Source organism: Gadus chalcogrammus, chromosome 22, assembly GCF_026213295.1.
Source record: "Gadus chalcogrammus isolate NIFS_2021 chromosome 22, NIFS_Gcha_1.0, whole genome shotgun sequence".
Taxonomy (NCBI): Eukaryota; Metazoa; Chordata; class Actinopteri; order Gadiformes; family Gadidae; genus Gadus; species Gadus chalcogrammus.
Genome location: NC_079433.1, coordinates 1,240,137 through 1,267,344, shown reverse-complemented (window position 1 = coordinate 1,267,344; position 27,208 = coordinate 1,240,137). Strand labels below are relative to the sequence as shown.

At 43.9% G+C, this 27,208-nt stretch overlaps 1 protein-coding gene and 3 long non-coding RNA genes across 4 annotated transcripts; 2 read left to right on the top strand and 2 right to left on the bottom strand.

Annotated features, from left to right (window-relative positions):
- Positions 1–2,154: 2,154 nt before the first annotated feature.
- Positions 2,155–2,952, top strand: LOC130376123 (uncharacterized). Its single transcript, XR_008893959.1, has 2 exons — positions 2,155–2,378; positions 2,554–2,952. It is a non-coding gene; the product is annotated as an uncharacterized LOC130376123 (long non-coding RNA).
- A 3,013-nt stretch (positions 2,953–5,965) lies between these two features.
- LOC130376110 (uncharacterized) lies at positions 5,966–11,801 on the bottom strand. Its single transcript, XR_008893947.1, has 6 exons — positions 10,326–11,801; positions 9,746–9,829; positions 9,154–9,210; positions 8,437–8,481; positions 7,989–8,163; positions 5,966–7,551 (listed from the first exon to the last, which is right to left on the bottom strand). It is a non-coding gene; the product is annotated as an uncharacterized LOC130376110 (long non-coding RNA).
- A 722-nt stretch (positions 11,802–12,523) lies between these two features.
- Positions 12,524–13,643, top strand: LOC130376124 (uncharacterized). Its single transcript, XR_008893960.1, has 3 exons — positions 12,524–12,801; positions 12,999–13,097; positions 13,317–13,643. It is a non-coding gene; the product is annotated as an uncharacterized LOC130376124 (long non-coding RNA).
- Positions 13,644–14,150: 507 nt separating this feature from the next.
- Positions 14,151–16,015, bottom strand: LOC130376107 (uncharacterized). Its single transcript, XM_056583336.1, has 3 exons — positions 15,614–16,015; positions 15,009–15,105; positions 14,151–14,856 (listed from the first exon to the last, which is right to left on the bottom strand). Exons 1-3 carry the CDS (start codon positions 16,009–16,011, stop codon positions 14,407–14,409), a joined length of 945 nt encoding a protein of 314 aa, XP_056439311.1. The 5' UTR covers positions 16,012–16,015; the 3' UTR covers positions 14,151–14,406.
- Between the last annotated feature and the right edge of the window lie 11,193 nt (positions 16,016–27,208).

Here is a 27,208-nt window from a genome sequence, read left to right as displayed (position 1 = left end):
GAGAGAGAGAGAGATAGACAGAGACAGAGACAGAGACAGAGAGAGAGAGGAGAGAGAGAGAGAGAGAGAGAGAGAGGCCTGAGAGAGTGGGGCCCTCACCTCCAGGGCCGGTGAGGGCCCCAGGGGAACCCAGAGGGAGCAGGGCCCCTTGGGGGCCGGTGAGGTTGTTGTGGGGGTCCTGGCGGCCGGCTCCAACAGGCTGTCCCTGTGGTTGAGGCCCAGAGAGAGCACCAGAATCTTGGTGTGGATCTTGGATGTTTATCTCAGACCTGTGTGACGTGTTGCTATTTGGCACCGGGATAACTCTCCATGTGGACGTCTGTGTGAGTGTGGGGAAGGAACCGACTCAGGGTTGAGTCACCGATGATCACTACGGGCTGGATGGATCAAATAGTCCAATCCCTAACTTTATGCCCGTAGGATCGTGTCTGGTCCTTTTGAACATCGTCTTGTTCGGTCGAGGCTTCGGGTCGGTGGTTCCACTCGGCCGTCGGCGCTCGGGAGTGATGGTGAGGGGACTTAACGAGGCCGAATTAAGGACGTGGTGGAGTCTAAGCTGCACAGTGCGCTGTGAAGGGTGTGCTCGTGGACTGGACGGACAGCGGAGGAGACTTGGTGTTATTAGAGGGGGCTTCAGATTGGGATTGCATGATGTAGTCAGGGTCCAGGGCCCCGGACCCCGGGGAGCTTACAGTCCCAGGATGTGTTGTGCTGTGTTTGGTGTCCAGTGTATGTTGTCAGGCTGAGTGGTGAAGGTGTCCTGGGGAGTTTCTAGTAGGGGACTGAGATCAGTGACTATGTAGCTGTTGAGTGGCGTAGGTTGGGAGTGGGAGTGGTTGGATGCAAGTGTCTGGATGGAGTGAGGGGGAACTCTGGAGAGAGGGTGGTGTATGGTGGTGTGTTGGTTGTTGCTCGGTCCTCTGAGACGGAGGTTCATCTGGTGAGAGGATTTCTGACTGACGTGGGCCTAAATAGAGTGATCTAGGGTGTGTGTGGGTGCTGGTTGGGGAGGCAGAGGGAGGGGGGGAGGGGGGGGATCTGTGTGGCTGAGTGTGGGCTGTGGAGGTGTCGGTGAGGGGAAGGTCCAGGCTCGAGGTGGGGTGGTATGGGGACTGGTCGGTATGGGGGAGGGGGGGAGTAGGTTGAGGGGGTGTGGGTTGGTAATGAGTGGTGAGTGAGGGGCGGACGGTGTATGGAGTAGTGTGTGTTCTAGTTGATGTAAGGTGGTGGGTAATAGTCTGTGGCCCAATCTCTTGTGTGCCCGGTTGGTCGCGGTCTTAAGTGAGAGTGTGTTGGTGGGCTGGGGTGTTTGTGTGAATTGGTCTATTGTGTGTGTGTAGTGTTCTTTTAGGATCAACATGTCATTGTGCATCCAGGTGTTGGTGTTGTCATTATTTCTTTGTGATGTGGTGTCTGTGGGTGATGGGTTTGATGAAGTGTGATCATTTGTGGACCTGTCGTAACATCCCCCTGGGGAGTTCCCGGTGGACACCGCTCTGTCCGCTGTGTCCCTGTGGTGCAGGGCCTGGAGTATTTTAAAATATACTTTGTCTTTTCCACGGGTGGGGCCATCTGGTGCAATGTACCGGGTGTGTGTTGGTGGTGGTGGGAGGAGTGGACGGGTGGATGGTGGAGGTGGTCTTTGTGGTCTGACTGGTTGTGTGTGTGGGTGTGTTGGTGTGGGTCTGGTGTGTTCTGTGGTTTGATATGTGTGTGTGGGTCTATTGTGGTGATGGTGGGTGTGTGGGGGTCTATACTGAAGGCTGGGGGGTCTATAACGGGATGTAGGTGTGGGAGGTAGCGTGCGTCTGTTGTGTGCGTGGTAGTGTGGCTGTGTGGTGTTGGTGCGATTGGTGTAGGTAGGCCTCCAGCTGACGGTGACGGTGGTGGTCCCGTGGTGGGTAGCCGGAGAGGGTGGTGGTCCCGTGGTGGGTAGAGGCGACGGCAGGACGGTCCCTGGTAACTGCTGACGGTGACACAGCCAACGGGCCCATAGAAACACACTTCTATTGGAAAGGATGAAAAGTACATCAGAGTAAATAAAAGGGGGGATCTGAGGACCCCGCCCGCACACACACGCATAGAAATATATACATATATATATATATATATATATATATATATATATATATATATATATGTGTTCTGTTACATGTATGTTTTCTCCTGTGTAATTCAGTCTTCAGTGTAATTCAGTCTATTGATGGTCCTGTGATGCCATCTACTGGCGAACTTTGGTATTTTTCTGGAATACGTTCTGATATGCATGCCTTGCACTCCATTACACTACATTCACTTGATCGGAAAGCATGGTACTCACACTCGTCTTCATAATTGCGTCTCCTCTGGTTTCAAGTTGGCCTTTGTAAGCATCGTTGGTACGTTATCTGTTTTGATATGTTAAGGGGGTTTGATGTATAATGAGATTAAGGAAACTTTGTAAACAAATTAGATGGATGGATATTCTTACGTTAGCAAGCTAACTTAGTAGCTAAGCTAATTTTACAGCATTCTGTTATTCTCATACTGAAATGCTGTACTTCGATTCCTCAGTTTTACCCTACTTCACCTCACCATAAAGAGGGAACTGCAACTTTTCGTCTGCGTGGTTTGATGGAGAGGAGTTTATACCATCTGTCAACCCTGGCAAGGCGTTGGGGGTAGAGGGCAAAACAAGAGACACACACACGCACGCACACACACACACACACACACACACACACACACACACACACACACACATACACACACACACACACACACACACACACACACACATCCAGACCCATCCATACACATCCTCTCATTAATAGTGAATCATGCGCATTCATACAAAATATAGGAATAAAAAGGAGCACACTGCAATCTCAGTAGAAGTCATGGGTGAAAAATAAAGGAACCCCAAAATTGCACACACATATGCATATATATATATATATATATATATATATATATATATAAAAAACATGGTAAAAGCATAAAACATGGTAAAATCATGCAAGTATTAAAAACACACAGGGTAAAGATAAGTGCTGGGAGATAAGTGCAAAATAGATTAAATTAATTAATAAATAGGAATATAAATAAAGATAAATAAGACATAGTAAAACCATTCACACATCCATACCATCCTTTCACATAAAAGAAGCCTCCAATGAATAAGAGGGTAAGGGTTAGGGTTATGGTTAGCATAGCCCTAACCCCCGTCCCCGGAGCCCAATGGACGCTGTCCTGGGTCGTCTGGAGTTGAAGGAGAGACCGTTGTTTAAGGTGACCGCGTCGGGGGTCCACCTCCTCTATGCTGTCTCTCACAAAGCTGCTGAAGGCCTCAGTGCAGTGGAGCTGGTGAACGGATAGCTCGACTGAAACAGAGAGGAGAGGAATGACGACACGGGCCTGAGGGACTTTAGCTCTGGCTGTTCCAACGAGTCGTCGATGTCTTTGATAACGGTGACGGCTTGTTCCCTAAGACTGTTGTTTATGTCTACCGAAAAACCACCGGTCTGATGCCAGGCCTGGGGGAGGGGAATCTAAGCAGGACTGCAGTGAGGTGTCTGAGGGTCGCTCCCGGGAAACTGTGGGCCTGAACCTCCGACCGTTTAAATGTGGGGATAGGGGCGATGTTAGAATCCCCCATAATGATAAGAGGCTTCCTAATGGCCAGAGCCCACAGGGAGGCTTTCCCGTTAGGATAGGGGGGTACCAATGGTTTGGTGGGGGGGGGGCCTGGGTTGATCTACATTTGATGGTCTAGAACAAAAGGAAGGAGGTGGAGAGGGGGGGGGGGGAGAGGCTGGGGTCAGTGGGGACCATTGGACTATGTCAGGTGAGCTAGGGATCAATACACGTTGGGTAATGGTTCTGCTGGGGGCGTGGTCGAGGGCAGACATCCTGATATGGGTGAGTTACTATAAATGGGTTGGTGAGGACTGAGGTCCGCTGTGGTGGGTGGTGTTGGTGGAGGACCAGCAGTGGGTGTAGTCTAGTTGATATCTAGTGGTCTAGTGGACACTATTAACGCATTCATTAACTCGCATGCAACACGTTCCCTACTGATTCTAAAATGTTAAGCTTGCTGGTAGTTCTACCAGGAGGACTCAAATCACGCGCGGCTGGCCACCAATCACCAGCTACCAATCACCTGCCTACACCTGCTCTATAAAGAGTAGTCTAACATATGTCTTTGCTGCTCAGGTCTTCGTTCGACGCACCTCCATCCACCCCACCACCACCAGGTCGGCCTCAGTCTACTTGTCCAGGGGAAGGCTCCGCCCCTGCTAGTCCTGGCAGGATACGCCGAGTCTGCACGTCACCCTGGATCAGTGACGGGGCTCATGCCAAAGATTTACCATGCAAAATATTCCCATGTCGTTATTTAAATAAATCCTGTTCATACTTATCAGTGATCGAGTCTTTATGGGAGAATTGCCAGGACTGCTGTGATTGCAGAGCTGTTCCTCACCTTCCCGGATCGTTTCAAAGAGCTCAATAGAGAGCACGATGATAAGATAGCCGACTTCGCAGAGCGCTGCAGGAATGCTATTACAAAGGATATGGCAGGGGTCATAACTGAAAACAAAAAAAAGGGCAAGCTCCTCCCGATAATGTACAAATATACTTAATGGTTTGGGTTTTAGGTTCAAAGGGGCATGGGTTCTAGGTTCAAAGGGGCATGAGCAACACTGAAAGTTTGTTCAAATCAGTGAATATCTCCTCACAATCCCCTCAACAAAACATCTGGTGTTTATGGTTTTTTATCTATTTTGAGCAGCCGTTTAAAATATTATTTATTTTAATGTAACTGTTTTGTTCCCATACTTGTTCATTTAAGGACGGGAAAGTGCTTTTTTTTTTAAGTGGTTCTTATTTCATTTTGGCCACAACTGTATACATTTTTTGTTTTGTGTCTTAATGTAAATAAAAGAGACTGTCTTGACTTATATTGCTTTTGTTTAGGTATTTCCTCATGTAATACCCAAATGCTTCATGTTACATTTATGAAGCTCTGACTACTGCACACTGTTGTGTGTGTAATTAAGTGTAATAACATTTACTGAAAAGTCCAAATTGTTTCACTTTGAGGTAAAGGGAATAATTCATGACAGTATAATAAAGGTCTCATGACAATCAATGTCAAAATTAGCCAGTGTAGTAACTTTTAATGACATATTATTGAAATGTCCAAATTGTTTCACTTTACTTGAGGCCAACAGAATCATTCATGAGCCTGTTGTAAAGGCATTAGACAGTGTAATGACGCTTCATGACATATTATTGAAATGTCCAAATTGTTTCACTTTACTTGAGGCCAACAGAATCATTCATGAGCCTGTTGTAAAGGCATTAGACAGTGTAATAACGCTTCATGACGTGTTATTGAACTGTCCAAATTGTTTCACTACTTGAGGCAAACAGAATCATTCATGACAGTACAATGAAGGTCTCATGACAGTCAATGTCAAAACATTCCGCATGACAGTTTAATGTAATCTTACATGAATCGAAATAGTTTCTTTACATTTGATTATGAAGCCTACTATGACATGTTTATGACAGGTCATGTTATTGGTTAATGTCAAGTCGACATAACCAAGACATCGACAAGATATTTTGTCTTCGTTAATGTCAGGTTGTCATAACAAAGACATCGACAAGTTATTTTAAGTTATTTGTCTCAGCTTATGTCAGGTTGTCATAACAAAGACAATCGACAAGTTATTTTGTCTCAGCTTATGTCAGGTTGTCATAACAAAGACCTCTCATACAATGTCAATGTTGCATTAAACGTGACATAATTGACCGAATGACACTTTATGACAACAGTCATAACTATTCATAATGTTCATGACAGGTGTCATGTCATGGTTATGACAGTGTAATGACAGTCTTATGTATACACCTTCAAATAAAGTGTTACCAAAGTTTCACCAGACCTGCCTTCGCATGAAAAGGGTCCCAAAACAGTGGGTATGTCCCATCCGCCGAAAAGTGATCAATGCCCAAAGAAGAAAACCTTAGTGAGGAGACTGTGAAATGAGTTGTTTGTAGTAGCTGATACTGTACTGTTATTTATGAATAAACAGTTGTTAAACCAATATTGTTCTCTTCCCCATAATTTGTATTAAATATCTGTAGCAATCAGGGATATGAAACATGGGTGGGTCATTCATATAAAACACACCAGAACAAATATCTGTTTGGGTGGAACTCAAGTTAGAATGGGTGGATGTGCAGCTTGATCTGCAAAGAGAAACGATGTGATGGCATCAGAATAGCGAGTGATTAAAAATAATGTCACGACAAGCAAGCAAGAAGTGTGAGTCACAAAGGTTTATTTGCTGGTTGAGCACATCTGTAGCCAGTCACATCAGTTCAATGTACTGTACATCCCCATCACTGGAAGGACACCACAGATTCAGACACATTTGTAAGTGCACAACACACGCTCACCATCTTGTCAAGGTAGGTCACATCATTTTCCCTGTCTATGTCCGTGAAACATATGGGGACAGTGCTTTGCAAGACTGTGTACTTTTGACGGAGAACTCCTATCACTCTTTCAATATGTATCCTAAGAGAGGCTAGACGTCTGGTGTTCTCCAAGTCAGCAGGATCTAACTGCTTCTATCCATGAGTAAATGCTGGAATTTTTAATTCAGCTTGGCATCTCTCAATGGACTCTTTAACCAGACAACCTCTGTCCGCTAAAACTACGTCCCCTGGGAGCAAATGAGATAAAAAAGTGACTTTGTTCTGTGATAAACTTATCACTTGTGCGACCTCCCCATCCAGCGGAAATTAAACAAATGGAACCTCGAGGGCAAATTGCAATTAAATATTTCATTGTGTGGTGTGATTTGTATGATGAGTAACACTGAGCACTGGCTAGCAATCTACTGGGTTTCTCTAGAAATATTTCAAAACAATCTATAATGCAAACTGTCTTTTCAAAGCTACGGTTTCGAAATGCGTATGGAAGAGATTTTCTTAAGTATTCTCTGTCAGGCCACAACACCAGACTTGGCACCAGTCTACAATGCATCACACTAATGCAGTGTTTGAAGAGCTTTGAAACAGTGTTTGAGTCAATGTCAAAATAAAAAGCCAAAAACTCAAAGGACAAGTTCATTCTAAGCTTAATTAAAGTTAACATGTACTGCTGAAAACATGTTAAACTAGATTTAAGTTGGAGAAAAGGAGCCACAATATGAAAAATTGTCATGAGAATGGAGAATGCTGATAAACCAGTGAGAGTATGAACCCTTTTATCATCGTTATGCAAGCTCATCTCATTCAGTGTAGTCCTATTCATTTTTTTCCTTCAACAACATATTTTCAGTCCTCAGAGCTTGGCATTCTTGCTCAAGAGATTGGACGCGTTTACCACAGGTTTCAGTGGTGCATGGTGGGGTTGCTGGATCCTCCTCATGGAGAACAGGCTGGACATCGTTTCCAGGTTCTTCATGGGTAGATTCCTTCAAAGGCTCTGTGGTGGGACTTTGCTCTGCAGTAGGATCCTTGTTGCAGTCTTGGGGACAATCTGTTGATGCTCTGGTGAAAACAAAAGTAGTATAAACTGTCACTACTGATGACAGTTTGTCATTCTTTTGTCAGTCACTCTCTGTTTTCTGCAGTATACTAGCTTTCGTTAGTAAGAAAGTAAGTAAATTGTATTTGTATAGCACATTTACATCCAAAAGTGCTTTATAGTCGGTATAAGATAAATAAACAATGTAATAAAATAAATGAATAGAAAGACAATGACAGGGATATTGACAATGACAGTGACAATCACATGCATAGTCAGTGGCTGCCAAATGCAAGTCGGTATAGGTGTGTGATGATTTCAGCCCAGTCACAGATGTTATGTTTTTTAGCTCATTGGGTGTTATTAAACCTACAATGAATTGTACAAAAACAAATTGGTTTATAATTTTCCCAAGTCCATGGAAGTGGGGTTGACCAGGTTAAGGAACTTAAATATTCACCTGGGAGGGATGGCTTTCGCAGATAGCTTTGTCTGCTCCATCTTCTGTAGCTTTGCTCTCTGTCGTCTGTTGAAAACCTCCAGTCTCATTTTTCTTTTCCTCTTCTCTGGAGATGGAACGTAGTTGAAAAGAGATGGAACAAAGTCCGGACTCAAGGGATTATCACTCTTTCTCCCTACAAAATAAATAGAAACATTTCAGCGTCGAACTTGGGTTTGTTTACTACTACGTTAGCACTTGCTAGCTTAGCAGCATAAAAAACAGGACATTGTCAGCCCCACGAATTGCATGCTATAAATCAACTAGCTATGTGTGTGTGTGTGTGTGTGTGTGTGTGTGTGTGTGTGTGTGTGTGTGTGTGTGTGTGTGTGTGTGTGTGTGTGTGTGTGTGTGTGTGTGTGTGTGTGTGTGTGTGTGTGTGTGTGTGTGGTGGTGAGGGGGTACTTACAGGGGGGCCGGGAAGTCCAGGTTGGCCTTTCATTCCCATCATTCCCTGGAGATAGAGGAAAGAAATCAAAGGTCAAACAACAGCAATGTCCAACACCAGTGGCTGTGCATGTTGTGGGCTGTGAGTAAGATATGCCGCTGAGGACAGAATGCTATACAACAGAAAGGGTTTTGTGTTATAAAACCACACTTACAGTAGTCCAGAAATGTGTGGAAGTATTTCTTTGACGATGAGTCCATTGACTGGACTGAAAGCTAAGGTGAGAATGCATGCCATAAAGTGGCATAAATCCCAGAACTCCATGGGAATAATCCATGGATTGGGAATGACAGTGAACACTGTAGCGGAAACCTATTTGACAGGTGTGCTCTGACATGGAAAGGTCTTCAGACTTCGATGGGTTCTTATTGGTAGTTCTGTGTGGTGATGTGTATGTGTGAATACATAGTGTTATTGTTGGAGAGTTACCACAAAACTGCAGGTGTGTGTGTCTCAGAGTTTGTGCATGTGCGTGTGTGTGTGTGTGTGTGTCTGAGTTTGTGTGTGTGTGTCTGAGTTTGTGTGTCTGAGTTTGTGTGTGTGTGTCTGAGTTTGTGTGTCTGAGTCTGAGTGTGTGTGTCTGAGTCTGAGTGTGTGTGTGTGTCTGAGTCTGAGTCTGAGTCTGAGTCTGAGTCTGTGTGTGTGTGTGTGTGTGTGTGTGTGTGTGTGTGTGTTCACCATGGGGCCGGGACCAATATCAGCGCCTTTGTTGTGATCATACTGAGCAGCAAAGTTCTGTTGGAATGAAAAATAAAAACCAGAATAAGAGACAAAATATACATATAAAAATTCATACAATACAATATACTTATTTTCTAATTCATAGGTTATTGTCTGTTCCATTGCTATAATTGTGCCAGAATTTGGGTCAGGTGAGTTTAAGGGCTTGATCGTTTATCAAACAGATGAACAGCAAATCAGCATCTTCCTGTAGCTTCTATACCTTACGGTTACAATAGGATATACCAGCCGGTTAACCTTATTTACTGAGAGGCCTTCATCAACATTCAGTTCCCCCACCTAGGAACACTTTAGAACCAACATCCATCTTCAGTTCCCCCACCCAGCAGCACTTTAGAACCAACATCCACCTTCAGTCCCCCACACAGTCACATTTTAGAACCAACATCCACCTTCAGTCCCCCACACAGTCACATTTTAGAACCAACATCCACCTTCAGTCCCCCACACAGTCACATTTTAGAACCAACATCCACCTTCAGTCCCCCCACCCAGCAGTTGACCAAGTCGGCCCCTATAGGATACTTACTCCGCCGAGGCCAGGGGGTCCTGGGGGCCCAGCAGGGCCGGGGTTGCCAGGTCTGCCGTCCCTCCCGTCAGGGCCCTGGGGTCCCTGTGGAGGAAGGCCTTGGGTTAGTCTCCGTTGATTACCACTGATTGACACACAGCCACCGTGTCTGCTGGGACGCTGCCAGAGTCCCAGCTCTTTTCGGCTGTGGAGCTCGGTTTGGTCTCAACTTGAATAAAAGCGTCATGTCCTTTTACTAAATTGTTTTATTATTGTTAATAAAGTTTAGAAAAGATAAATATGAATTTGGTCTGGATATGTGAGCCAAAGTCAGAAAAAAATAATATACAACAAATATTTGTAGTTCAGGTTATTTTCAGCCGTCGTGCAGCAGAGATTGGTCCATTATTATTTGTTATATTATCACAGCGGAGGGCTTTAGGCTGTGCCTGATGTAAACAAAGGGGTGTGGCCTATTGAAGTTGAAAGGTCAATCGGCGTCATCATATATCAACCCGATAAACTTCATGAAAGTTTCTATCCAGCAAACATGGCATTGTCATGCATCTTGTCATAATTAATGAGTTTGATATTGGCTTACCCTTTCACCTCTTGGTCCTTTCGGGCCCTGAGGAATATAAGTAAACAATTGATGAGTCAGAGGCAGACATTATTTAAACAGTGAGGCAAGTTCACGTAAAAAAAGGAAGGTAGACTTAAACTTAACATATCTAAAATCTAAAACCTAAAAGAAGCTGGGCTACAATCGCTGGGGGATGAATAGGTGCATGTGGACAAACTGTGCATGTGAACTGCACAGCCAAAGCACCATTCAGGTGGGAACATATTTCAGTCCACTTCATTGAACCTGGCCTTTGGCTAGAGCTGATGCCTACAATGTCTGCCCTGAGCTATGCTACGCATTATCACATACACCACACTCAAAGGGCTAAATGACACATCCAACCAGGGTTTGATTGCTCACTTTGAATCTTCCCTGAGTAGAAATAGAAGTTAAATAAATAGTGTTATTTATTTCTTTGTGTCATTTAACTGTGCTGGCTGTATCATGCACTGTTCAGCATTGCTGTTCATCTATCTCATTGCACATCAACCCATTAACATGCAGGGGATTTATGATGCTGTACATGTCCATGCAGAAGCACAGCCTCATAAAGCTGCTCCCAGATCACTGTGCACACTGTAGTATTAAACTGATCCGAAACCACAATCAGGGGCGTATCAAGCTTTCCAAAAGTGGGGGTGTTCTGGAATAGGCGAAGAAATAATCATTCCAAATAGCGATGATCAATTATATGAACTTTTACATACATCTAGGCCTACAAAATGGAAGAAATGCGAGCAGATACACTGTGTGTGTGTGTGTGTGTGTGTGTGTATGACTCATTGTGTGTTTGTTTGATACACGCACACACACACACACACACACACACACACACACACACACACACACACACACACACACACACACACACACACACACACACACACACACACACACACACACACACACACTGTGTGATAAAGCTGAAAGGAGCTTCAGCAGCCTCTGAAGGCTGAAAACATGGATGCGAAGTACAATGACACAAACATGTCTCAACAGTGTAACCGTGTGTTATGTTCAAAAGCACAAGCTGGATCTGTTGGACAGGAAAATGATTGCAGAACAATTAGTTTGTCATAATGAGCAGAGACAAAACACATTTGTAAAGCCACTTGAGGCTGTTGCATGAATGTTCAATAACTGTAGCTCTAATGACATTTGGCTAGAGCGTTTGTTACTTGTATGTAGTGATGTTATTATGTAGTGACACACAGAGTGCAGGCTGTCAAACCAGTGGTCAAGTTCAACTTCAAATGTTCTCCATTTCATGCTGAGACCTATCTATGATCTATGTATAATGTTGGGCTTATGTGTTTATGGTGTGGTCTTACTGATTATACAGTAGCCTAACTGAAAATAAAACGTGTCTGATCGAATGGAACGCACTTGCATGCTTCTAATGTTCTAAGAAAACAAGATGAACCCTTGACACACACTAGCCGCGTTTACATGGACACATCTATGCCGCATAGATTTCTATGCGGCATAGAAAATGGTCATGTATACGCCTCATTCGGAATACAATTATCTGTGCGGCATAGATTCTATGCCGCATAGAATAGGTGGTGTAGTCCGTTTTAAATCGCCATGTATACACTTATTCCGCATAGATTGGGGTTTAACTTAGAGCCGCCGCAGTAGTTCGCAATTGGTCCACTGAGCTCCGTCGGTAGGCTACTTTTAAGCACACCGAACTTCACCGCTGTCAAGGCGTCTTTGAGTGTTATTCATTATTATTACTCTTCATGTTTAACCTCTGTTTTTCTTCTATTCCTAGTCTGTTTTACATAGTTTTGAATGATGACTATATGCTCTGTAAGGTGACCTTGGGTGTCTTGAAAGGCGCCTCTAAATTAAATTTATTATTATTATTATTATTGCCTGATTCACGTCTTTGTTATCACTCCGTTAAAGTAGTCTGGTAAGCGTGTCCGGTTGCTAAGAGCCGGGACATGGGTGTTTATTAATGACGTGTTCGCGTATCGTATAGTGTCCGCGCGCGTCCGAGATAACTGTAAATTAGTAGGCAGTACGTTTGCAGTCTAACGTTAAAATAATTCTTAATTTAGAGAGATGGCAGCTGTGGTAGTTCGTAATTGGACCTTCGAGGAGACAAATGTCCTCTTGGAAATTCTCAAGGAACAAGATATCTTCCGAAGGATGGACCAGAGAAAGGTTCGACATAGCGACCTTTTAAAAGAGGTGCATCAAAAGTTTAAGGATGCGGGCTATAGTCGCTCAATTGAGCAGATGAAAAACCGTTGGAAAGTTTTGAAGGCATCCTACCACAAGGCCAAACAGGCAGTTGACAGGAGTGGTGCGGCTCCAACCAATTTTCCATTCTTCGAAAAAATCAACAGTTTCATCGGAGGACGGCCAATATTCAACGTGGAGGAAAATGGAGTTGATATTGGTTTTAGAACGGACGAGGACGTGAATGTGACATCCTCTGGTAAGTTGTCACCGTTGTTATAAGGTTTAGGATAAATTCATGGGTACCCATGACTTAGGCCTATTGCTTGCTTTTTAGCGATGGTTTGAGGTTGGCTGATAATACATGAGAGTAGCCTACTTAATGTTATTTCAAGTAGGCGATCACATACATCCCATGTTAGTTCTTAACACGTAGGCCTATGTATTCTGTGGTAGATGATGATGATAGTGACGGCAATGACGCTGTTGGCAACGCTCTGGAGTCAATAGCAGAGGAGACCTCCAACGTTGCCCTTCCTGCTTCAAAAAAAAGGAGTAAGCCACTGCCTCGGTAGAAAAATAATAAGCCTGTTAAATGTGGGGTTTAGATAAAGTTGACATTGTGAGCTAGGCTACGAGTCATCTGCTTTGTCCCATTGTCTTCCACATCATGCCTGATGACCTGTATAGTTTAAAGACAAATCATGGGGTAGCCTATATATTTAAAAAGAAAACAATAATAATTTCCAAAACCTTATTTCACTCTTTTTGTAGGAAAACAGGCATCTGGTTATGGCCGATTTCTCCAAAGCTGGACGGATGAACAAAAGGCTGCAATGGACAGAATGGAGCGAACGCAGAGGCTGAATGAAGAGCGTGAGGAGAGGGCCATGTCCCGATTTTTAGAAGAAAGTGCTCGTTCAACCGAGCGTTTGGCAGGGCAGATATTTGCGGGCCTCAGGTCATTGCTTCCACAACCAACTCACCAGGCTCCAAATTTCAGCCCATTTTCTGCCCACCAGTCTTATCCACACACCTACAACTACCCACTGGATAGGCCTAGATCGAACGAAAGTGCGACACATGATTCAGATCAGTCAAGTGCCCACCAGTCTTATTCCCCACCCTATAGCTACACACAGAGGCCTAGATCAAGTGAAAGTGCCACACATGATTCAGATCCAGCAAGTGCCCACCAGTCTTATTCACCCCTCTACACACAGAGTAGGCCTAGATCAAATGAAAGTGACACACATGATTCAGATTACTGTCTTCATGACCTAGGCTAGCATTCTAAATTAACTGGGAACCAGTAATATAAGTAAAATAACAAGTTGTTGATGTGCAAAGTCATTGATTACATTTATTTCAGACATCAATAAAAATCGAACATAGCAAAAATACAAAAGAACATGAAAAGAACGAAAAACAATGAACATGTTGAAATGATTTCTTAAATATGTTGTGTTACAATCCATCTATATACAATTTGTTATACTATATTTAGAATTATATATCATTTCAAGCCATACATAAATACCATTTAATAGACTATATATTATTTATTTATTTGTGTAATTTCTGTAATTTATACATAGGCCTATACAATCTATATATCTAGTTTGGTACCATGTTTAACAATTTATAAATATAATACAATCTATATCTATTTACATATAGCTTTATACAATTTGATATGGGGTAGGCTACATTAAAAAACAACAACCGGTTGTTCCCCATCAATGAATAAATTAATTAATAAGATGAGCATATATTGATGTGAAAATATTGTTATTTATTGTATTTATTGTTATTTATTAAATATTTATTCCACCATTATGTTCCCTTAACCTACGTGTTTCAATTAATAGAGATGACCACTGCGAAGGGGAAAGTGAGTGGCCATATATCCTGTAACCACGGCCCTTTCGTGGTTACCATGGTCATTAACATTTGCGGGCTGGGCAGGCTGAGGATAGATTCCGTCTGGAGTTGCAGCCTCTTCCAACCAGTTTACATGTTCCCTCTGAAGCTGGCAAAAATTGTGCAAAGCACAGCAGGTTGCAATGACAGTCGGTGTGAATGTGAAGTGAAAGTCACTGCGTTTCAATAGAACACGCCATCTTGCCTTTAGAATCCCAAATGTATTTTCCACCCCAACCCGGAGCGAACTTAGATACACGTTGAAAGATTCCTGCTCTGGAGTTAGCCGTGGGGAGCTGAGATGTCCTTTAACCAGCCACGGAAGGAGCGGATATGCAGGATCCCCAACAATGACTAGCCTGATGCTCTCTCCCTCGATGATTTTATCACCCTAAAATAAAGAAAGACGGAAGTAAAACATTACTTAATGGGTTAGGGTTATAGGGTTATAATATGCTTGGTAAACCCAAACCAAGTCTCTCAAGTCGAGCTGCAGGTGTTCATCGCACCACTGGGGTTGCATTGGCCCCTTTTGGGTCTCACCTTAGGCAGTAGATGGGCTTTTTGGAAGAGATCCGAGTTGCGGAGAACACTGGCGTCGTGTGCGCTACCGGGCATCTTACAGCTGATGTTCCAGAAGCTGGAAACAAGATTTATTTTATTATTATTTTTAATTAGGCATACAACAGTTAGTTCCGACCAAGTAGGCCTAGGCCTAATTTGATTTGACAAGAGGTATTCCATGAGTTCTGATATAGAGTAGCCTATAACAGCACTGGGCCTTTTTTTTGCAGGTGTTCTAATAACCGTTAATGTTATTTACGGTCTTTATGTAGCTTACTTTGTAACAAACTTCTATTTGTGTTGGAAGAGCCAAATAAATCATTAAATAATAAAAAAACAAATCATAATCGGTTGTTGCTTATTACTGTTGTAGAGCTGAAATCAATATAAAACGCGAGAGGGAGTGCTGTTGGCTGCTGAATATCAGCGCGGTTGTGATTCGGTCGCAGTTACGAGGCCGTATGGGCCGTATAGGCAGAGTGCCAAAGATAAACACAGCCGTTAAATAACTTGCATATCACTGTGAACCAGCCTTTATATTATAGACAGAAAATAGAGTGAGAAAAGTGCAAAAGAGTGCTTACCAAAATTGGTGGTCGACAACTGCCTGGAGCACATAAGACGGCCAGCCTTTTCGATTGACAAAGTCTTTGTACCCATCTGAAGGGGGCAACATGGGGATGTGTGTGCCATCAATGATGCCCATCACATTTGGCAAGTGGTAGCTGGCCTCGAATCTGGATGCGATGTAGAGGGCTTCCTCCTCCGTTGGTACCCTTATGAGGTCTTTTATAGGTCCTTGCACCATACTTTTGCAGAACATATAAACAAACTTCTTAACGGTGCTTTTATGCACCCCGAACTGATTAGCGATCAGCCTATATTCGGCGCTGCTGCCCAACTTGTAGAGTACCATGGCAACCCTCATTGCCAACGGTATTGCTCTTCGCACAGTTACCTCCTCCGGCGAAATAGTCTTCATCAGCTCGCATAATTTCATGAACGACTGCCGACTCATCCTAAAATTCTCTCGCCATTCCTGGTCACTAAATTCTCTCAAGACCACTCTCTCCCACCAGTCTTGGCTGCGGACTCGCATCCAAATTCGTTTTGTTTGCGGCGGAGCTGGGGGTAAATATAAAGATCTTAAAAGAAATTGACGTTGCTGCGCCGTCCTCCTCCTTCTTTCTTGAAGGAGCAGGGAGAGAAAAGCTCTCTCCTGCTGTGCTTTCATTAAAATTAAATTTAAAATCCCCGATAGTGATAACACGTCCATTATCTCGCCGCCGGTCCAGAGATGTGTCAGGTGTGCGCGAGGGACATAACGGACATTTTTGTCACTGCCATGTATACAGTTCATTCGGAACACATTTCGGAACAGATCTATGCCGCATAGAAATCTATGCGGCATAGATCTGCCATGTAAACGCGGCTACTGTTGAGGACATTTCACGTTCAAGTGTGCTGAGAAAGCGAATCGCACAATTCTCCGGATTTTCGTGTATCACAGCTAGGGTTGCCAACCGTCCCGTAAAATACGGAATCGTCCCTTATTTGGCAATTAAATGTTGCGTCCCGTATTGAACCAATACGGGACGTAATTTGTTCCGTATTTCCATAAATCTCCAATACACATGTCTGTCACACACACAAATACTAAATCTAACAATGATCAAAACAAAACACAGGGAATACGGTACTACGGTCAGCAAAATTGTCGCGGCGGGATCTACGCAAGACCGGCTCCGGTCATCTGTGTGTATGCGCATGCGTGTGGTGGTCACGGTTGCCTAGCGACAGACACCACACACCGGCGCTGCTCACAAAACCCGCGCCTTTTAAAAATGCCCACTACACCCGGTACTCCACCACGTCCTCAAAAGCGTAAACGCTTGCAGAAATACGGACGTGAGTGGGAAGACGCACATCCTTGGCTGGACAGCGTCAGTGGAGATGTTTACAAGGCAAGTTGTAAAATATGTCGGCGAGTGTTTTCAGTGGCGCACGGTGGTCTGTCTGACATCAGACAGCATGCAACAGGAGAGCAACACTGCAGACACGAAAGATCACAGAAGACCCAAGCGTCAGTGTCACAGTTCTTCATACCCCAATCATCTCCTGAGGTTGATACGGTATGAGACATTATGTTGTGATTGATTTCCTATCTGGTTGTGCTTTTGCCAGAACATCGCAGTGCATGGGCAGAGCCTATTTTAGTAAACTGTTGTGGTTTGATTGATGTTTAGGATGTTGAGTTTCAAAAGTTGAATGAACGACCATTTATTTAATATACAGAAGTATATAAATATTATATATGGCCACTTAAAGAACAAATCATACTAATGGATTAACAGTTAATAAATAAATAAATACATTTGTTAAAAGAAAACCTTTATTCTTTAATATACATACATTTCCTAGATCATCCCAGCATCCACTGGATGTGTGGAAAGGATCTTCTCCAGAATGGCCAACAAATGGAGTGAATGCAGGAACAGGTGCTCCACAGAGCTCATGAGAAGTGAGCTCCTGATCACTCTCAACTTTGAGCAGTCCTGTTCAGAGTTTTACAACAGCGCTTTGAAAGACAAAGAGTTACTCAGTGCTGCAAGGAGTAACAAGAAGTACACCTGGAAAAAGAAGTAACAGTTTTGAGGGGAGGAGTAATGTTGAGGGAAGGAGTAATGATTGGCACTTTCTTTTTTTACATAAGTTTATAAGTGTTTTTGTTGTTTATTTGTACTGGTTTTTTTTGTAAAATTTTTCAAAGAGAGTCCCTATAGTTATGCACTTAAAAAGTAACATGAAGTTCTCAGTTTATTTAGTTTATATTTTAAAAGTTCATTGCTGCACACGCCACACAAAGAGATTTCATTCAAGATTTAATTGACTGCACTTTATAAGAGAATGTTATGTGGTAATAAAGCATTTCAAGCTTTAAGTATGACTAATTGCTTTCTTGATCAACCCTTTACTAAAAACACCAGCACAAAATAAAACATACCACTAATGCGGGCGCCCCGCCCCACAGGAGTCGGCCCGTGGTGGGCGTCCCTTATTTTAATTTCTGAAAGTTGGCAACCCTAAATCTACCTTACTTGACAACACACACATACACACACATACACGCACGCATGCACACACACACATACACATGCACACACATACACATACACATGCACACACATACACACACACATACACGTTCACAAACACACACAATCACATACACGTTCACAAACACACACAATCACATACACATGCACACACATACATACACACACACACACACACACACCCACATAGACACACACACACACACACATACACGTTCACACACACACACACACACACATACATACACAAACAAACAAACATACACGTTCACAAACACACACACACACACACACACACACACACGTTCACACACAAACACACACACATACTCAAACACACACACACACTGAGTGGACTGATGACTCTGTCTCTGTGTCTCTGTCTCTGTGGCAGTTATAGCCCGACGATGTGTGCAAATCTCTCAATAACAACACTTTTGAAATCAGATATTTCTCAATAACAGCTGTTTAAATCAGGTATGAAAACAGGTATACAATTTTAATACCTGCTGAAATAAATAAATAGTCTTCAATGCCGAAAGATACAGGCGGAGTAATTCGATTTTAAACAACAACAGTCCTAGAATATGACCATGGGGCAGACTACTTTACGACCATATGGGCGTCTTATAGCGCGGATTGCAATTCTTATTGCAGCCTGCAGGGTTATGCGAAAAAGATACGGAGGGACGCGGTCGTTGAGCTCCGCCGCCCCACATTGCATGACACGTTAAACTCAACTAGAATCGCCACCATCAATCTGATATCAACAGACCAAAAATAGTCGGAAAGCCTACAGAAACTATAGATAGTTAATGTGACAATCACATTATTAACAATAAACTTGGAGCAATGATTTACTGAGGAAACATTTTTTTGGGAGCATGCTCTTGCAGGGAGTTCGCCGCCCCACCTGCCCATATGAACGGCACGCGCCTGTATTCACTGTCTAACCCCTACCTTCTCTTTGAATCACATGTATCTGTATTACGTAACTATACCCCTACCTACTGCTTCATCACATGTATCCTTATTCACTGTCTAACCCCTACCTACTGCTTCATCACATGTATCCTTATTCACTGTCTAACCCCTACCTACTCCTTGAATCACATGTATCTATGTACTGTAAGTAGTTTTAGGGTGAACGGGTCTGAAGGGTATCAACCACCATAGAAACGATAGAAAACGTTAAATTCAAACAATTTTCTGTTGAGATCTGAAAGAAATTAACTGCCTATTGTGATACAAGGTATGAACTAGAAAATAATGGCAGTAGAAAGACAGCAATTAGAAAGTCAAAACAAGAGGTAGTTGGCATTAAAGGCACCCAGTGCAACTTTATGTAAACATTCAATGAAAAATAAACATTCAATTTCTAGTCTTTTTTACACGTAGTAAGTTTCAATAACTCCATACCATTACATATCGACATTCAAGGAGCAAAGATGAGACGTCGCTGTGTGGTGAGAACTGATAGAAAATCGTAAACAACAACAATCGCCGGTGGGGAGAAGCCATTTTTCCATTGACTGGAAGCCTGCTTTATTTATTGTAGGTTACAAAAAATAAAGAAAATGGCGGCATTGTTGTTGTTATCGATTTTGTATCAGTTCTCACCACACAACGACGTCTCATCTTTGCTGCTTAAATGTCGGTATGTAATGGTATGGAGTTATTGAAACTTACTACGTGTAAAAAAGACTAGAAATTGAATGTTTATTTTTAAGCCTCGAAAGTTGCACTGGGTGCCTTTAAGGACATGCCAAAAGGTAAGTGAAACGAACACAATCATGTATAATGTGGGGTTTAATTACCGTCTATTTCACAAGTGAACTTTGCAGGCTTTTTCTAATAACAAAGGTAGAGGTAATGAGTGTCGAAATATCAAGCGTAACTTTAATATATACAATTATATACAAATTATATAAACCCTGTTTATAGAATAGAATACTTTGTCATTATACAATGTAGAACAATGGCTATGGCGTCCTCCGTTGATCCATTTGATCGATAGGTAAACTGGTGGGGGTCGAAGCTGGGGGGGAGGCGGGCTTTAAAGATGAACTGAACTGAGATCTGAAGTTTAGTTGATATAACAGATGTATTGTCTGCCTTCTCATTGGTACAATAAATAAAAAGGGCTGAACTGGCTAAAAGGGATTAAATTGTACGTGAAGGGGTGAAAGTGTTACAGGGCGCCGTCATGTTGGATTTCAACAATCAGCTACGTCACTGGCATGGTAACCTACTCCTACTCTGTGGCTCTAACAGCCGTAGCAGGTAATGAGTCAGGCTCTGAGGCTCGCTGAAATGGCTACGGAAAATAAAACAACCAGGTCTACAGGAGGATCATACTGCATTGCCCCTGGCTGCAGTAATGAATTATATAGGGGCAAGGCAGCTGGGGTAATCATACATTTCCACAGGCTACCTTTGAATAGAAAAGCAGCCCTAAATACATGGCTGGCAGCCTTAAAACTGACTAACCCTCTGATGTAAATCAGCCCCTGTCATGTCAATCTCCACAAGCTAGCACTCCGACCATAAAGTGTATAAACTATTACTCAGACGATATCACAGATCTATGTTTCCAAGCTGCTAATTAAACTACGGCGGGTAAGTAAACAGAAGTTCCACAAATGTCCCTTTCTACTCACCCTGTTGTTCGCCGACTACCCGATTGCCGATGCAGAGGGAGTTAACTCGAATAAGTAGTTTCTTAGTAAGATGTATCTGTGAAATATCCATCTGTGCAACATCCATCAACATCCACCAGAAAGTAAATCTCCAACATCCACCTAAAGTAAACGTGACACTCGTGAATCCGCCTCGCATCTATGCTCATCCGCGGGTGTATCTCCCAAAGTGCATCTGACGTGTCTTTCGGGTCCCGTCCACCCGGAGCCGATTTTTTTGTGAATCCATGTTGTTGGAGCCATTTTGATGTATATGTTGCAAATTAAATGATTAAGATTGATAACACTGTTGAAATAATTATAATATTTAAGTTTATGAAATATGGTTTAATAGTATGGTGAATTATGGTTTAGAAATAACGTAATTCTATGTGTGAAAACGGATTGACTGCTGCAATCTGTCTGGCCAATGGAGTGGGACGTCAGACGTTGAGACTTGATGTATTGATGGGTTACCTGTGACCATGTGGGGCGGAAGTGGCTTGATGTATTGATGGGTTACCTATGACCATGTGGGGCGGAAGTGACTTGATGTATTGATGGGTTACCTGTGACCATGCGGGGCGGAAGTGACTTGATGTATAGATGGGTTACCTACGACCATGTGGGGCGGAAGTGGCTTGATGTATTGATGGGTTACCTACGACCATGTGGGGCGGAAGTGGCTTGATGTATTGATGGGTTACCTCTGACCATGTGGGGCGGAAGTGACTTGATGTATTGATGGGTTACCTGTGACCATGTGGGGCGGAAGTGACTTGATGTATTGATGGGTTACCTGTGACCATGTGAGGCGGAAGTGACTTGATGTATTGATGGGTTACCTCTGACCATGTGGGGCGGAAGTGACTTGATGTATTGATGGGTTACCTCTGACCATGTGGGGCGGAAGTGACTTGATGTATTGATGGGTTACCTGTGACCATGTGGGGCGGAAGTGACTTGATGTATAGATGGGTTACCTGTGACCATGTGGGGCGGAAGTGACTTGATGTATTGATGGGTTACCTGTGACCATGTGGGCGGAAGTGACTTGATGTATTGATGGGTTACCTGTGACCATGTGGGGCGGAAGTGGCTTGATGTATTGATGGGTTACCTATGACCATGTGGGGCGGAAGTGACTTGATGTATTGATGGGTTACCTGTGACCATGTGGGGCGGAAGTGGCTTGATGTATTGATGGGTTACCTACGACCATGTGGGGCGGAAGTGACTTGATGTATTGATGGGTTACCTGTGACCATGTGGGGCGGAAGTGGCTTGATGTATTGATGGGTTACCTATGACCATGTGGGGCGGAAGTGACTTGATGTATAGATGGGTTACCTACGACCATGTGGGGCGGAAGTGGCTTGATGTATTGATGGGTTACCTGTGACCATGTGGGGCGGAAGTGACTTGATGTATTGATGGGTTACCTGTGACCATGTGGGGCGGAAGTGACTTGATGTATTGATGGGTTACCTCTGACCATGTGGGGCGGAAGTGACTTGATGTATTGATGGGTTACCTGTGACCATGTGGGGCGGAAGTGGCTTGATGTATTGATGGGTTACCTATGACCATGTGGGGCGGAAGTGACTTGATGTATTGATGGGTTACCTATGACCATGTGGGGCGGAAATGACTTGATGTATAGATGGGTTACCTACGACCATGTGGGGCGGAAGTGGCTTGATGTATTGATGGGTTACCTGTGACCATGTGGGGCGGAAGTGGCTTGATGTATTGATGGGTTACCTCTGACCATGTGGGGCGGAAGTGACTTGATGTATTGATGGGTTACCTATGACCATGTGGGGCGGAAGTGGCTTGATGTATTGATGGGTTACCTATGACCATGTGGGGCGGAAGTGGCTTGATGTATTGATGGGTTACCTGTGACCATGTGGGGCGGAAGTGACTTGATGTATTGATGGGTTACCTGTGACCATGTGGGGCGGAAGTGGCTTGATGTATTGATGGGTTACCTATGACCATGTGGGGCGGAAGTGACTTGATGTATTGATGGGTTACCTCTGACCATGTGGGTTAGGGTTAGGGTTAGTTAGGTTCCTAACCCTAACCCTAACCCAATGGAGTGGGACGTCTGACGTTGTGACTTGATGTATTGATGGGTTACCTGTGACCATGTGGGGCGGAAGTGACTTGATGTATTGATGGGTTACCTGTGACCATGTGGGGCGGAAGTGACTTGATGTATTGATGGGTTACCTGTGACCATGTGGGGCGGAAGTGACTTGATGTATTGATGGGTTACCTGTGACCATGTGGGGCGGAAGTGGCTTGATGTATTGATGGGTTACCTATGACCATGTGGGGCGGAAGTGACTTGATGTATTGATGGGTTACCTGTGACCATGTGGGGCGGAAGTGACTTGATGTATTGATGGGTTACCTGTGACCATGTGGGGCGGAAGTGGCTTGATGTATTGATGGGTTACCTATGACCATGTGGGGCGGAAGTGGCAAACAATTTTTCAACCGCGTGAATGCGATAGGGACATATGTTTATTATTGACCAAGAAGGAACAAATAAATAGACCTATAATTAACGACGCGCGTTGTCCGGTTGCATCCGCTCCCAGAAGTGGCCGCTGGAAAGCTGTCACTACACACGCATTACAACAGGTTTGCATGCACGCACACGAATGCACACACACACACACACACACGAATGCACGCACACGAATGCACAGACACACACTAAAGCCTACTCTTGACACACACACACACACTCTAAACCATACTCTTGACACACACACACACACTCAAGCGTACCCCCCTAAAGGGATCCTGCTCATGCGTGACCCGGGGATGGAGGCAGCCTGGGCGCTACTCGACCACTGTTACATGCAGCAGAGATGAAGTCTCCAGTAAGAAGCAGCCCTCCCCTGCGGTGAGTGTCCCCCGTCAGGGGCAGAAGGCCGCCCGCTGGGGGCCGGGCCGTGATCGGGGCGGCCTCGGACCTCGGAGGCAGTATTCGTATGGCCTGTTTCTTCAACGGCCGTGAAACGACACACACACACACACACACACACACACACACACACACACACACACACACACACACACACACACACACACACACACACACACACACACACACACACACACACACACACACACACACACACACACACACACACACACACAGCATGTGTGTGTGTAGAAGCTGATTTCATACATTCCCCCCCCCTTATCTGATGTTAAAGTGGCCTTTAAACGGAGCCGAAACTAAAAGGCACACTCTTTAAATGTCTTGCACACACACAGTCATAAACACATGCTCTAACGTACATGCATGCACGCACACACAAAGAAGCACACACATTTGTTGGATTATTTACACTGCAGTTTCTCTGACTGGACTTTGAAAGGATAACATCGTTATGACATAATCAATGCTGAATGTGTACAATGTCAATGTGTCTATGAGCTCAGCTAATACTCATAATGCAGATCCTAATCACCTTTTTAAAGTGTACGAATATTAAGGTGGCACCGAACCAAAACATCTACCCACCCGACCTTTGACCCAAAATGTCCACCATCATCCTCCTTAATTAAATTAAATTCAATTCAAAGTGTTTATTGTCATATGCATAAATGAGACGTTCTCAGTTGTGCAATGGAATTCTTCCTTTGTTTCCACAGACTGAATGCCAAGATTTTTTTACAAGATAGATAGAACAAATAATACATTTAAGTTAAAATAAATAAATAAATAAAACGGAATGGTGCAAATCCAAGAAAGCCAAAGTGCGTGAGCAAAATGTAAACAGCTGCGGCAGTCCTGAGGTAGAATACTCCTTAACAACAGACTCCTATCTGTTGTTAAGGAGTCTGAGGGCAGTGGGGAAGAAAGAGTTCTTTAGTCTTGAAGTTTTGGACTTCATACTTCTATACCTCCGTCCTTGAGTATGGTGGCAGCTCTGTGGACTCTGCAGTAGTATGCTCTGCAGAGAGGGCAGTGGGGTTCTGATGATCCTCTCTGCAGTCTTTACCACTCTCTGCAGTCGTCTGCGGTCCAAAGCGGAAGTGCTGCCGTACCAGACGGTGATACAGCCGGTCAAGATGCTCTCAACAATGCAGCTGTAGAAGTTTCTGAGGATCTCAGGCGACATGCCAAACTTCCTCAGCCTCCTCAGGAAGTACAGCCGCTGTTGGGATTTCTTAACCAGCAGTGTGGTGTTGAGTGTCCAAGTGAGGTCGTCGCTGATGAGGACGCCGAGGTACTTGAAGCTGCTCACCCTCTCTACTTCAAGCTCCCCGATGAACAGTGGTCGATGAGGACTCCTTTTCTTCCTCAAGTCCACTATCATCTCTTTGGTCTTGTCCTTGTTGAGGGTGAGGTTATTGTCCTCACACCATGACACCAGACTGGCCACCTCCCTCCTGTAGGCCGCTTCGTCCCCGCCCGTGATGCGTCCTATCACTGCGGTGTCGTCCTCAAACTTCAGGATGGTGTTGTCTATGTTGGAGGCGACACAGTCATGAGTGAACAGGGTGTAGAGGATTGGGCTGAGCACGCAGCCCTGTGGCGTGCCAATGTTTGTGATGATGCTGGCTGAAGTCCTATTTCCAATCCTGACAGATTGGGGCCTGCCAGTCAGAAAGTCCTGGAGCCAGTCACAGATGGTGGGGTGCAGACCTAATGTAGACAGTTTGTCTGTGAGTTTGTGGGGGATGACTGTATTGAAGGCGGAGCTGTAATCCACAAAGAGCGTCCTGATGTAGGAGTCTTTATTTTCCAGATGGGAGAGGGAATAGTGGAGAACAGCAGCGACAGCATCAGAGGTGGACCTGTTGGGCCGGTAGGCATATTGCAGGGGGTCCAGGGTGTCTGGTATGCTGCTCTGAATGTGGGTCAGCACCACTCTCTCAAAGCATTTCATAATGATTTGAGTGAGTGCTATTGGTCTGTAGTCATTCAGGCAGCTTTGTGGGCTCCTCTGTCTTTGTGTGTGTCCCCTTCTGTCTTTTTTTAATCAAGTAAAATAAGAATATATATATATATATATATATATATATATATATATATATATATATATATATATATATATATATACCAACTAAGAGATGCCCACTTCTTACTTTTATTTTATTTTTATTGTATTTTATTTATTTATTTATTTGTATATTTATTTATAATCTTATCTTATCTTCTATGCTTGTAGGGTTAGCTTGTAGGGTATTTATATTGTATGGAGCACCTGGAACAACAATTTCTGATTCTGATATGTATATATATATATATACATATCAGAATCTAAATAATTATATGTATACATATATATATGTATATATGTGTATATATATATACATATGCGAATCAGAAATATATATATTATATATATATATATATATATATATATATATATATATATATATATATACATATATGTATATATATATATATGCACGTAGAGTTCAGGGCCTCCTCTCGGCGGACTGGACCCCGGGGTCGTGACCTCTGCCCCCCGCCCCGTCCAGGACTGGTGTCCAGCGACACCCAGCCCCCGCCCGTCTCGGGCCGCTTGGAGGAGGGCCTGAGCCTGGGGCCCGTGTGCCGCTGCGCCGGAGACCTGCTGCCCGTGCTCCAGGTCAGGGCCCGGCGCCCAGAGGTGAGATCCGCCCGGCGACGGCCTCCCATTGGACGGCTCCGCCTCCCGCCCCGCGCCCTCTAAGGCAGAGCTCTGGTTGTGATGACGGACAGCGCTGTGGTTCTGAGTAGTGTCGGAGGTCGTAGCGCGGCTTACAGTTTTTTTTTTCCTATCGTTTTCGGTCATGTACCCATACTATGGTCACTTTTCCCTATCACTTAACACAGTGAGCTTTAGAGACACACACCTCTGCATATCTGTTAACCTTTGGTGCAAAATGCACTACAACAACCACACCACAAACAATGCTGCAAACATGTTTCCTCTCAGAACACTATGACCTAAAAAACACTAACATCTTGAAGCATTGCCAATTGCATATATAAAATGTTGCTGTGTCCTCCAGTTTGGCATAGATTTCCTGTAGTGTTGCATTGAAAAAAAGAGAAAAAACACAGACGAACACTTCTTTGGACTACAGTAATAAAGTTTGTAATATTACAGTATGACAATCCAAGCCAAGTATCTGCTGACAGTGTTCATATGTCGGTTTACCTCCCACAGAAGATGTCACAATTGAGTGTGGTAAATGTACTGTAATTGTAAATACAGTAAATACTGTATAGTACCTGTTAGTTTGTGTGAAAACCCTCACGATTGATGCCACCGTTGATCTTGGCAAGTTCGGCTGAACCCTCAGACCAGCTTCCCTCATGGACAGACCATGATTGATTACATGGTCGATGACAGTTGCT